The sequence below is a fragment of the Temnothorax nylanderi genome, unplaced genomic scaffold (assembly GCF_030848795.1).
Source record: "Temnothorax nylanderi isolate EJ_2023f unplaced genomic scaffold, tnyl_v1.0 TNYL_tig1484_pilon, whole genome shotgun sequence".
NCBI classification, from domain to species: Eukaryota; Metazoa; Arthropoda; class Insecta; order Hymenoptera; family Formicidae; genus Temnothorax; species Temnothorax nylanderi.
In genome coordinates this window covers 1-12,555 of record NW_027250546.1, presented here as the reverse complement: position 1 = coordinate 12,555, position 12,555 = coordinate 1, and the positions used below count along the sequence as shown (strand labels likewise).

The window sequence follows — 12,555 nt, the reverse complement described above, 5'->3', positions numbered from 1 at the left end:
ACTCTCTCTCTCTTTGTCCGTGAGCGACAAACCGGGATTTCGAGTGAAAATTTTACGTAAAAAAGTACCGCCGGTGCGGCGGCTCGCGAGCATGGATCAACGTTGCATCGACTTCGTTCGAGCGCGGGTACGCCCGATTAATCGTCTGTACCTATATTATGAATGTAACGAGATGCATTGTGACAAATAAAACTTTGCTTTCTAGTAATCGCTGCTTGTCCATTAATTCGCAGATGATACACTATAACGTCATTTATTTCAATGAGGCGAGATTTCGATAAACGTAGCGAAACTATAAGTAGTAAATAATAGGAATAAATAATAGTAAAATTAAAGTTTCAAAACGGGATATGATTGCAGAATTTACCATTCTGCAATAATGTCATTTGCAAAAAAAATTATAGGAATCGCAAACTTCGAGTTATTTTTAAATAAAAATTGTGAATTATCCTCGAATGGATTAACGTTTCAAATGTTTCCGATTGCGTACCAAATTGTGTAAAGAATATTCTTCAGAATATATTAATTTCTCTCAAAGTTATCAGATCCATGAAATTATGAGAAATACGAATTAGACAATCCTAAGGTAAGTATATTGCAACAGAACGTCAAGGTAGTTGAAAAAGGCGTGCGCTTGTACTGTAATTTAGCATTAGAAATAACGATATTTCGCGGAAAGCGTATTAGACTTGTTATGCGGCGGTTATGACGCAAGCATGATAGGATTACCTCTAAAGCTATTTTGTCAAAATGTCTAATTGACATGGTATTAAATGATCTTATCTAGCAAACAATCCATTCAACGCTCTGCTATAAATTTTCAAACAGATGTTCCAAACGGTGTACATATTTAGATCTTTACGAGTATAATTATGACATGACGTTATTCTTTGATCTCAAATAATTATGCTGTAACAAGCACATGCCCGGTGTTGTTTTATACAATATTAACCCCAAAAGAAATCTTTTAGAAAACTGGTAACGTTATCTCGGCAAGGTATTAAATTTTACGCTCGAGGTGGAACGCATGCAAAGAGATTGGATTAAGAGTCGCGGAATTTCTCCAAGAGCATCCTGAGCATCGCTGTTTCTCGTATTGTTTCCGCATGTTTAATTAAAGGAAGTTTAATTATATAATACTTTTCTTGATTATCTTTCTCGGTGGACACAGAACCACCGAGTAAATTCATTCACTGAAATCCTGAGATAAAAAAATCATTATTTTATGTTCATTATGTTATTATAATTGCACTTCCCTAGGAAAAAGAATTACGTACTAGCTGAGAAACTCCGAAATAAAAAAAAAGTCGGAAAAATGCTAAAAATATGCTGTTCGTCATTCTAATATCAAGTGAACATCCACAGTGTACCAATAAAAATAACGTTGTAAATACTTGAGGAATATTGATGGCATAAGTTTCCTGCGTCTAGCGAGTTTACGAACAATATAAATCCACTTGATGGATTTATATTGTTCGTGAACTCGCAACTCGCAACTGCCAAGCTCGACGTTCCTCCTCCGTCATACTTTTGTGCCGGTTCGTAAAGTCTCGTTCGTAATCGCTACCTAACAGCGGAGTAAAATGAGGTGCAAATGTAAGAGCCCTCGAAGCCCAAACAGTTCTCGTCATTAATCGGATTAAACCGGTCGGCGTGTAGCATCTGTCACAAAAGATTTAATTGCGCGATCATTACTTCCCGCGGGAGTCGGGACTTCGGCGTCGGAGTGCCGCGGCAACTAACTTCGTTGCTCGTTAATTTACCAAGTTCTAAATAACTCCCAAGTCGCCAATCGCCGACTGTCGGAAAGGTCGGCGTGTCATCAATACGATTGAGTGTCTTCGTAATTAAGACCTCCTCGGCGTTTAATAGTTCCGTTAACGCTTGTTCTCACTGAAAACGCTTGAGCGGGTCGAAAGCGGGAAACATACCGGGCTAAGTAAATCTGAGTGCAGAGAGAAATACAAAATATCCTACAAGAGTGTCGCAATCTTGAACTTAATGAGTCTTTGAATAGAAAAAAGGGTTCTTTTTTTCTTATTTTTCTTATCTCAGATACACCTACTGATGAGAAACTTAATAAAGATTAAAATTGAGGATGCTAGAAGTCTACAACGTGCACGAAAAATTAAATTGCACGCAGATGAGAGAAGTAGAAAAAAATGAAAAAAAATTTATCGTTCCAAGTTTTATCCGCATCTTAGGCTTACATAAGCTTTATATTCAATTTGTAGATAATATCTTTTTCGTATTATTATTTCATATTAATATTTCAACATATTATATGAGATATTAATTTATAATAAAAATAAGTTACAAATTCTAAAAATACTCTTTCTATTTTCTATAATACATTAATCGAAGAATTAAAATTATATAACCCATTCCTCTGCAAGATCCTATACTAATTCATTTCGATATTTCCGAATCAACAGGTCGTACGATAGAAAAGTTCACAACAGTATATAATAACACGCACAATAACAGAATGAATTTATCGTTCGGTAAATTTGACACAGTTCACAGAACATTACTTCTGTTGCAAAAAATGACTAAAAAACTAAGCGACATAAGCGATATAAAATTGAGAAGCAGATAGAAATTCTTCAACAAATGTGTGAAGTTAAATATTTTTTAAGATATATATTATTAGAATAAAATTACTAAACAGAAAAAGATGTTGAAAAGAAACTCTTTCTTTTTAATTTGTAATTTTAAACTATTCCCATCGATTATTAAACTTGCAGATACCTAAAAATTATTTTGCAGGATTTCTTGATAGGTTTCTCTACTTTAAATGACACCAGTTTCCCTGTACATTCATTCCTACTGACATTACTGAAATTAGAAGCTCATAAATTCTCTTGGAGCGGTAGTCGATAGCTATACAGCGGCATTACAGTTTATCCACTACATCAACAGAGCATTATAGATTGGCAGGTAGAAGCTCGGGGATAAAATTAATCAACGGAAATTAAGCCAATTTTGGAACGGGAGTTTCCAGACTAGTAAACCGGACCGAAACACCATTATTGACGTTTGATCGCCACTAATCACAGAAATCACCGAGCATATTTTGCACACTAAGTACACGTAGCGTGTCTAGCAATCGTTAAAAGCCCATTCGCGGAAGTTGAGTAAGCTGCATTAGATCAACTGTTTAAGATCAAGGTTTTCTTTCGAAGAAATAGCGCGATTTACGTCACAATTTCCTCTTCTAGCTTTTAGCTCCTACCAATCTCGCTAATACCTTCGATCGTACTTGATCCTTCGATCCGACTTGAGAAAGTGATTGCCAACAACCCTTCGATATCTTTTGTATCACTCTCTATATATGTATATCTCTCTATTTTTATTATAAATACAAATTAATAATTTACCCCTTTAACAATAATTAAAATATTATATTCAGAATTCAAAAAATTAATTATTCTTATACCTCTCTCTAAAAAAAACTCTTTCTCTTCATTCTAGATTTTCTTTTATAAAACAGCCCAGCTTTCCTCTTTGTTATAATAAATTATTTATTTTTCTTAAAATTAAAAAGTCTCTATTTTCTAGTAATAATTTATTTAGTTTTGTAAGAGTTAATATAGACATTGAAAAGTTCTGAAAAAATTAGGTAAATTATTTTTTTACACCTTTCTAATCTTTTTAATTGTTTTAAGAGAATTAAATAATATATTTTTTTAATGCAAATCAATATATATTATTCATAAGAAAACTTCAATAAGGAAATGATAACTGTCGTCTTCAATATCTTTGAATATTTCTATCCTGTTCGCTTCGCAAATTCAATACTTTAGAAGCACGCTTAACGTCTGCAATGTAGGGAGATGTCATTCTTCTTTCTCGTAAGCTTGTTACAGAAGTTACTGTCGGGAGAACACTATTGACGCTTGATACGTCAAGTCTTAACTGTCTTATCGTGTTTGCGAACTCGAATGCACGCGCTCTGCGAAATTCTCACGAGTTTTATGGACAGCTTTTATTGTGATTTAAATTCGAACTTTATTGTAACTGACTCAACCATGAAGAATCTTCGCGTAATCATTAGATATTTCCTTTCCCGAGAGCTTGTAAACTTCTCCCTCTCGTTTCGGCGTTACGTAAACCTTGTTTATTCGCTTCACATCTCGATAATAAATCACTGCCCGTGCAAAATTCATGAATTTTTATACGCAAATGTATACTTATAACGAGCAAAACGTATCACTGCAAAAACACGGTAAATAAATATATGATAAATTAATTTCGTATATTATTCATATATCCATCTCCCCGAGCATCTCCCTATATTCTCAAACGGAAACAAATGCATTGAAATGGATTGACTAAAATATCGATGGTTTTCACAATAATTAATTGCATAAGATGTATTCGTGTCATTATCTTCTTGAATGAGAGTCTCTCTGAAGATGAAAGGCGGAATATTTATTTATGTAAAAGATACTGTATAATTATTATAAAAAGCGTGGATAAAATAATTCTCTCTCTTTCTTTCTCAAGAATTGTGTTATAATTCAGAACTTTAACGTCCTCGTTAAATTGTCTGCTAAATAATAATATCTTCATAATAGTAGACAAGATACATTTTTGCAAACATCGCTGAGCTTCGATCAAGAAAGTAGAATATGTTATCTCTTTACACAGCGACAAGCACGTATCGCAAGGAACGCGCTTAATCTTAATGCGCGAAACTCATTTTGCTCGTCGCAATTCGCTGGCACTTTAATTTAGGCGACACATTGTAGTATACGTTTTCGCAGGATGTTTCAAAGCTGCAGATTTTAATTTCGCAAGCGTCTCTCCTCAGCCGGTTCAAAGAAAATGTTGCCTTAGCAAAAAATTTAAGCAGCAGTCCTCGCAATAAATAATTAATAAAGCTTCTGGCAAAAGCTGATTTCAGATTAACGGCAATTATTTAACGGCAATATACGGGATAAACGTGGAATTGGAAACGCCCTATACGTGTCCGATAGTCTTATGGTCCCCGAACACAAATGCGGTCACGACGGCGATCGAATGTAACCCCAATGGGGAACAATGTACCCCTTATACTCACCACGTAGCAGTTTCCGCGGCGATCGTTCCTGTCATCATCGCGATCCATAACGAGATGGCAAACAGTCGTGGCTGGTCATGCAGGGAATTCAGTCCGAGAGTTCCGAGACCGTCCGGACGCTAGAAAAGATCGATGGATAAACAGGAATGCATCGGGAGAAAATTCATTTATATATATGTAGAAAAGCGATACATGCAATCTATACACTGGAAAAAAAATATTTAAAAATTTATTTGTGGAAATAAGGTTTATTCACAGAAATAAATCTCTAATTTGTAAACTGATAATATGTGATTGTTAGAGAGAGAGATTGTATATATATGTCCTAGCACATAAGTATATTCATATATATAGAAGCGCGCGGCGCAGTCGGCATTGTTCGGGGGACGTCGGTCACGTGAGCCGACCGTGACTCGGTTGCGATGCGAGCCCGGACAAAGTGAGGCTGTAGGCGCATGCGCGGGCCAAACATGCTCGATCTCGTCGCAGCGCGAACGGCCATTCGTTACCGAAACGTGGATCGAGTCGCACGTGTATACGATCAGTACGTAAAAAGGATGTTGCATCATCCAAGAGATTTGTTAATCACTTCATCGAAAGGGACATTGATTCATCCCGCATCCGAACGAGAAGTTCCACGAAGCACGAGAGCTGGCCGCTCAGTTAATTACACGAAGGAAGGAGGGCCAGTATTCCAGTATATTTCTAAAGAAGGAAGGACGACTACTGCCGTTACTGTTTCGAGCATTCCCTCGTAGCTAATTATTATCAACATTAATAAGAGGGATTCAATTACGGCGCAAGCCAGTCACGCCATCCTTTCAAGGATGTGCCTATCCAGAAGCGACGATTCTGCTGTTTGTGAGGTAAACCAAGAAATCTATCGATGTTTTGCTAGTTGAACAGAGCCTTAGGTAACGTTCGTTACAGTCGGCTTGTATTCAATCTCTCTTTACAGAGGCCACTAAATTGGTTACCTCAAGGAAGGTCAACTTTCGGAAAGAAAGTCCTTCTTATGATAACAAACCTTTCTGGTTTTATAACGAAAAGCTGAGCTCAGTACAAGATACATTTTCATTTAATTGATTGCAATCAAACAAGTTTGTCAATTTCATTACGAGTCATTTTGATAGTTTGAGAAACACGATTCTTGTGAAAAGTGCACATAAATGTAAAAGAAACTCTGTATTCTATGTTCATATACGTTAAGTTATTCTTAAACATATTAAGGATTTGTCACGACTATCTATTACGTTGTAAAGATAACAATCGTTACGGTGGTGATCTTGTTTACCATCTCTAGCTTAGAATTATTGAGTCATAATTTCCAACGCTGGAAACTGAATATTTCATACTTTACCTTTGATTTAATTTACTGTCTGATATTTAGTATGTATTCTGTGGGTGATAATTTCAGATGAATGATCCTTTTCATGATATACTTTTCTATGAATATTTATAGTAACCATTTCATGGTACATTTAAAGGTTTACATGCTTGGATAAGTCTTCTTATAATGACTTAACGTTAAAAGATGAAAACGAACAGAACCCTGAAGTGTTCTTAAGAAATACTACCACATTGAAATCAGATAAAGAAAGGGATTATTCACCAACTAATATTTATGTTCTTTTAATGTATCTATTGCGTCACTGATTTATTGTGTGTATGTACATATGTTTTTGTCTTCTGAAACAGATATTATTTAGCTTATAAGAGAAAATATATGCAACCTCTCTCGAACAAAATAGATCTAAAATTAATGTGCCGTTCCCTCCTTAAGATCAATAATTCTTTTGTTTAACTGAAGTTACACAATCCAACATATTTCTAACATTTTGGTCCTTCGAGCCGGATTAGTCATTCCGGATCAGTCGCTTTGGATTTGTAATCTTTTCAACTTTTCAAGTTTAGTATACAGATTCGAATAAAGATCGTGGTTAGAGACAATTTCAAAGGTTGAATCCTGTTGTCATTCTACAATACCCTAGAAGGGGAGCGACACATTAACGTTCATGTACAAATAGAAGCACGTGAAGGACATTCCGCTTGAGTCGTTGCGAACTTGAAAATAACAAGGAAATCTTTTCTATTACTGTAGAAATAGAACGATATTCAGATATTATATTTTTTCGAATTAATATTGGATTTATTATCTCATTCGGTTTAATACGTTTATAGTATTTATTCCTTCATTCATAATGAATTCGATAATCGATCATATACATCAACAACTCGCATTGAGTAATTTCATGGCTAACGCCTGCGATAATTTTGTCAGAATGGAAAGGTCAGGAATGGCGAGAAGAAGTGTAGACGCTAATCTTTTATATCTCAAAGGGAAATGGGATAGGTTTCAACAGAATCACGATGTCATTATACTCGCCATCACTAAACTTGCACGTGAAGACAAGATATTAATTCAGTCGCATTCCTACTTTACTGACGAAATATTCCCTGAAACAAGAACATGTTATTTAGCGTCGGTTGAAAAAGTAAAAGCCGGTATTTATTCGGAAACACAGAGGTCGCTAGAACCTTCATCAATTCGGTCGATGATTGATGAAAATCCCGTGACTAACGCGGTGCTTCCTTCGGCTCATTCGGTTGAAAGTGAGACTCACATGAATGATAGTGTTCATAATCCATATGCGCGTCTCCCTCGAATCGAAATTCCCAAATTCGACGGGACGCCTTCCGAATGGCTTAACTATAAGGATTTGTTCGCGTCACTTGTATTAAAACAGAAAAATTTATCATCCGTCGAAAAGCTACAATATTTGAAAACTAGTCTGATTGATTCTGCTGCTCATTATATTAAAAATACGTCTCTTACAGAGGAGAATTTTACAAAAACGTGGGAAGCTTTGTTGACGCGTTATGATAATCCTAGACTTCAACTTAACACTGCCTTACGATCTCTCGTTCGTTTAAAGCCAATGACGAAGGAAGTAGCCAGCGAATTAGAACTAATACACACTACTGTCATTCAAATCCACCGAACATTAGAAACGTTACAGCGCCCAATGGGTGGGTGTGAGGACTTTCTCATATTTTTGACGGTCGAGAAATTAGACCCTGACACGGTCAAAGCTTGGGATTATAAACTGGGTTCGTCGAAGATCCCTCCCACGTGGGACGAGTTCGACGAATTTTTAATGACACGTCTTTTCTCTCTTCAATCTTATGAAAGATCTAGAATAGGAAAGTTTCCATTTAAACAGCAAAAGCTTACAGCTAAAGCTCATTATCAAGGAAAATCTGATGAAAATTCTGCAAAGAATAAAAATGTTTGTCCGATTTGTAAGGGAAAGCATTACGTAATGAAATGTCCTAAATATATTGATGAGACTACTTCTCAGAAATTAGCACTCATAGTCAAGCATAAGTTATGCTATAATTGTTTAGGAACACACCGGATAGCAAATTGTAAGGTAACTAAGCGTTGTCAAAAATGTGACAGAAGGCATCACACGTCTATTCACAAAGAAGATGGGTCGTTTAATAATAATAAGAATAATATAGGAACTTCTTCCAAAAATGGAGGTGTAAAATCGGAATCTCAACCGCAGTCTAACCTCTCCGGTTCGGATCAGGATAGGGCTACGGTGTTACATTCGATCAAAACAATTAAATCAACAAAGTCACAAGTTATGTTAGCTACAGCTAAGGTGTTAGTTATGTCTGAAAGAAAGGTTGTCAGAAAGGTTCGTGCCCTTTTAGATCAAGGTTCGGAGATCTCTTTGGTCTCTGAAAGGATCGTCCAACAACTACATCTTCCGCGGTCTCATTCGTCAATTTCGTTAAGTGGAATAGGTGACCAAAAGTCCAAGAAAACAAAAGGATCCACCTTCTTTAAATTGAAACCGCATTTCAATTCCAATTTCGAATTGTCCATATCGGCTCATATTCTACCGAAGCTTACGACTTCGATTCCGTCTGTTAAAGTTCCTTGTCAATCATGGTCTCATTTAGAAGGAATACAAAAGGCTGATCCTGATTGTTTTCTACCGGGTTCGATTGATTTGATATTAGGGGCAGACGTTTATGGTTCATTACTGGAGAATGGATTACTAAAAGGCTCTATTAGTGAACCTATAGCGCAAGCTACAAAGCTAGGATGGGTTGTGTCAGGACCTACAGATATTGATGCTCCTTTCGAGCATAGACAAATTTATCGCGTTTCCATTGACAACGAGCTTCACGATCTCGTGCGAAAGTTTTGGGAAGTAGAGGAGATACCTTCGTCGGATAAACCAATCCTTTCACCGGACGAACAAGCTTGTGAAGATCATTTTCTTTCCACTCATTTGAGGGATGAAACGGGTAGATACGTGGTAAGACTGCCTTTTAAAGGTTCACCCGAAGAACTTGGCAATTCGAAAATTAAAGCCGAAAGGATGATGCGTAGTCTAGCTAGTAAATTTGAAAAGGACTCCAATCACGCGGCTCTTTATAGGAAATTCATGCACGAATATAAGCAACTCAATCATATGGAGAGAATTTCAGACTCAAAGCCTGAGCCGTCTTCTGCATATTACCTTCCACATCATGGCGTATTAAGGGAACAAAGCTTGACAACTAAATTACGAGTAGTTTTCAATGGGTCGTGTCCCACTTCTAACGGGATATCGCTGAATGACTTACTGCACACGGGTGCTAAGCTTCAAACCGATCTTTTTGACGTTCTTTTGTGGTTTAGATTCTACCTTTACGCTTTCACTGCGGACATTGAGAAAATGTTCCGTCAGATTAAAGTAAATTCAGCCGATTGGGATTACCAACGCATATTTTGGTTAGACGAATTAGGTAAAATAATTATCTTTGTCCTTATCACGGTTACGTATGGATTAGCATGTGCTCCTTTCTTAGCTCTTCGAGCTCTTGTTCAGTTGGTATTAGATGAAGGACAGCGTTTCCCTCTTGCTAAATCTATCATGGAAAAAGGTAGATATGTCGATGAATTCCATGGAGGAGCTAATTCAATAATAAAAGCTAAACAGAGAGTTGCACAGTTAGACGCGCTCCTAATGGCGGGCGGATTTACTTTGAAAAAATGGGTTAGCAATAATCCGGCTATTCTTGAAGATATCCCGCCGGATAGGAAGATCACTTTTCTTCAAAACGATCAGGACAAGTTAGTTAACGTTCTCGGATTAACTTGGGACATCAATACCATTCCTGAACCATCTTTATCGATAATACTAACTTCGCGTCTAAGCAGATGGCAACTTTTACAGCAAAAGCTAGAAAGTTTTTGGTCACTTTGGTCCAAAGAATACTTACAAAGACAATTATCTATTTACAAGTGGAATAAAGTCAATCCTTCGATAACTGAAGGTACTGTAGTTCTTTTAGTAGATGAACGATACCCAACCTCAAAGTGGCCATTGGGTCGTATCACTAAAACGCATCCAGGTAAAGATGATCACGTTCGTGTAGTCACAGTTCGCACTCAAGCATCGACTTATCAAAGACCAATTACTAAAATCTGTCCTCTTCCGGTTCAAACGGAATCATTCTGAATTATTCGTTAATCAGGTTAACGAAGGCGGGCGGAAAATGTTAGAGAGAGAGATTGTATATATATGTCCTAGCACATAAGTATATTCATATATATAGAAGCGCGCGGCGCAGTCGGCATTGTTCGGGGGACGTCGGTCACGTGAGCCGACCGTGACTCGGTTGCGATGCGAGCCCGGACAAAGTGAGGCTGTAGGCGCATGCGCGGGCCAAACATGCTCGATCTCGTCGCAGCGCGAACGGCCATTCGTTACCGAAACGTGGATCGAGTCGCACGTGTATACGATCAGTACGTAAAAAGGATGTTGCATCATCCAAGAGATTTGTTAATCACTTCATCGAAAGGGACATTGATTCATCCCGCATCCGAACGAGAAGTTCCACGAAGCACGAGAGCTGGCCGCTCAGTTAATTACACGAAGGAAGGAGGGCCAGTATTCCAGTATATTTCTAAAGAAGGAAGGACGACTACTGCCGTTACTGTTTCGAGCATTCCCTCGTAGCTAATTATTATCAACATTAATAAGAGGGATTCAATTACGGCGCAAGCCAGTCACGCCATCCTTTCAAGGATGTGCCTATCCAGAAGCGACGATTCTGCTGTTTGTGAGGTAAACCAAGAAATCTATCGATGTTTTGCTAGTTGAACAGAGCCTTAGGTAACGTTCGTTACAGTCGGCTTGTATTCAATCTCTCTTTACAGAGGCCACTAAATTGGTTACCTCAAGGAAGGTCAACTTTCGGAAAGAAAGTCCTTCTTATGATAACAAACCTTTCTGGTTTTATAACGAAAAGCTGAGCTCAGTACAAGATACATTTTCATTTAATTGATTGCAATCAAACAAGTTTGTCAATTTCATTACGAGTCATTTTGATAGTTTGAGAAACACGATTCTTGTGAAAAGTGCACATAAATGTAAAAGAAACTCTGTATTCTATGTTCATATACGTTAAGTTATTCTTAAACATATTAAGGATTTGTCACGACTATCTATTACGTTGTAAAGATAACAATCGTTACGGTGGTGATCTTGTTTACCATCTCTAGCTTAGAATTATTGAGTCATAATTTCCAACGCTGGAAACTGAATATTTCATACTTTACCTTTGATTTAATTTACTGTCTGATATTTAGTATGTATTCTGTGGGTGATAATTTCAGATGAATGATCCTTTTCATGATATACTTTTCTATGAATATTTATAGTAACCATTTCATGGTACATTTAAAGGTTTACATGCTTGGATAAGTCTTCTTATAATGACTTAACGTTAAAAGATGAAAACGAACAGAACCCTGAAGTGTTCTTAAGAAATACTACCACATTGAAATCAGATAAAGAAAGGGATTATTCACCAACTAATATTTATGTTCTTTTAATGTATCTATTGCGTCACTGATTTATTGTGTGTATGTACATATGTTTTTGTCTCTGAAACAGATATTATTTAGCTTATAAGAGAAAATATATGCAACCTCTCTCGAACAAAATAGATCTAAAATTAATGTGCCGTTCCCTCCTTAAGATCAATAATTCTTTTGTTTAACTAGAAGTTACACAATCCAACATATTTCTAACAAGAGTCACGCCTCAAAAATCGCTCTATGTGGATATTTTACTCGGATTCGAGTAGAATTTCTTCAGAGGAGAAGGCATTATTGACTACGTTACAGCAGCTTGTAATCCAGTTGAATAAATATCGTATACTATCCGATCCAAAATTTTCTTGTTTGATCAAATGAATTTAAATATGAGGCTTTGTCGAGTTAACTACAACATTTTTAACATATATAATATATATCAAAGATTAGGTCCGTTTTCGGTTATCTGAACTGGCTGCACTATGTTCAGAGATTGACCTTTTTCCTTCCAATGTGGAGTAAGAAAGATAAACTCTGAACTAGTGAAGCAGTACAGTAACAGAAACAAACCATTGTTTCAGATGTTTAGAGTATCAAAATAGTT

General features: G+C 36.7%; 1 protein-coding gene across 2 annotated transcripts; it reads left to right on the top strand.

The window, feature by feature from the left end:
• Positions 1-5,359: 5,359 nt before the first annotated feature.
• LOC139787382 (uncharacterized) lies at positions 5,360-11,719 on the top strand. 2 transcript variants are annotated; one of them, XR_011722629.1, is made up of 2 exons: positions 5,360-11,199; positions 11,292-11,719. XR_011722629.1 is itself a non-coding variant. In XM_071726466.1 (2 exons), exon 2 carries the CDS (start codon positions 7,267-7,269, stop codon positions 10,588-10,590), a length of 3,324 nt encoding a protein of 1,107 aa, XP_071582567.1. In that variant the 5' UTR covers positions 5,360-5,931; positions 6,024-7,266; the 3' UTR covers positions 10,591-11,719. The 2 variants fall into 2 exon arrangements, 1 of the variants encoding a protein (XP_071582567.1); XM_071726466.1 differs by having other exon boundaries at positions 5,360-5,931; positions 6,024-11,719.
• The last annotated feature ends 836 nt before the right edge of the window (positions 11,720-12,555 follow it).

Excerpts from the sequence above, each read along its gene's own strand:
- LOC139787382 (XM_071726466.1), top strand. The coding sequence starts at position 7,267 with ATGAATTCGATAATCGATCATATACATCAACAACTCGCATTGAGTAAT.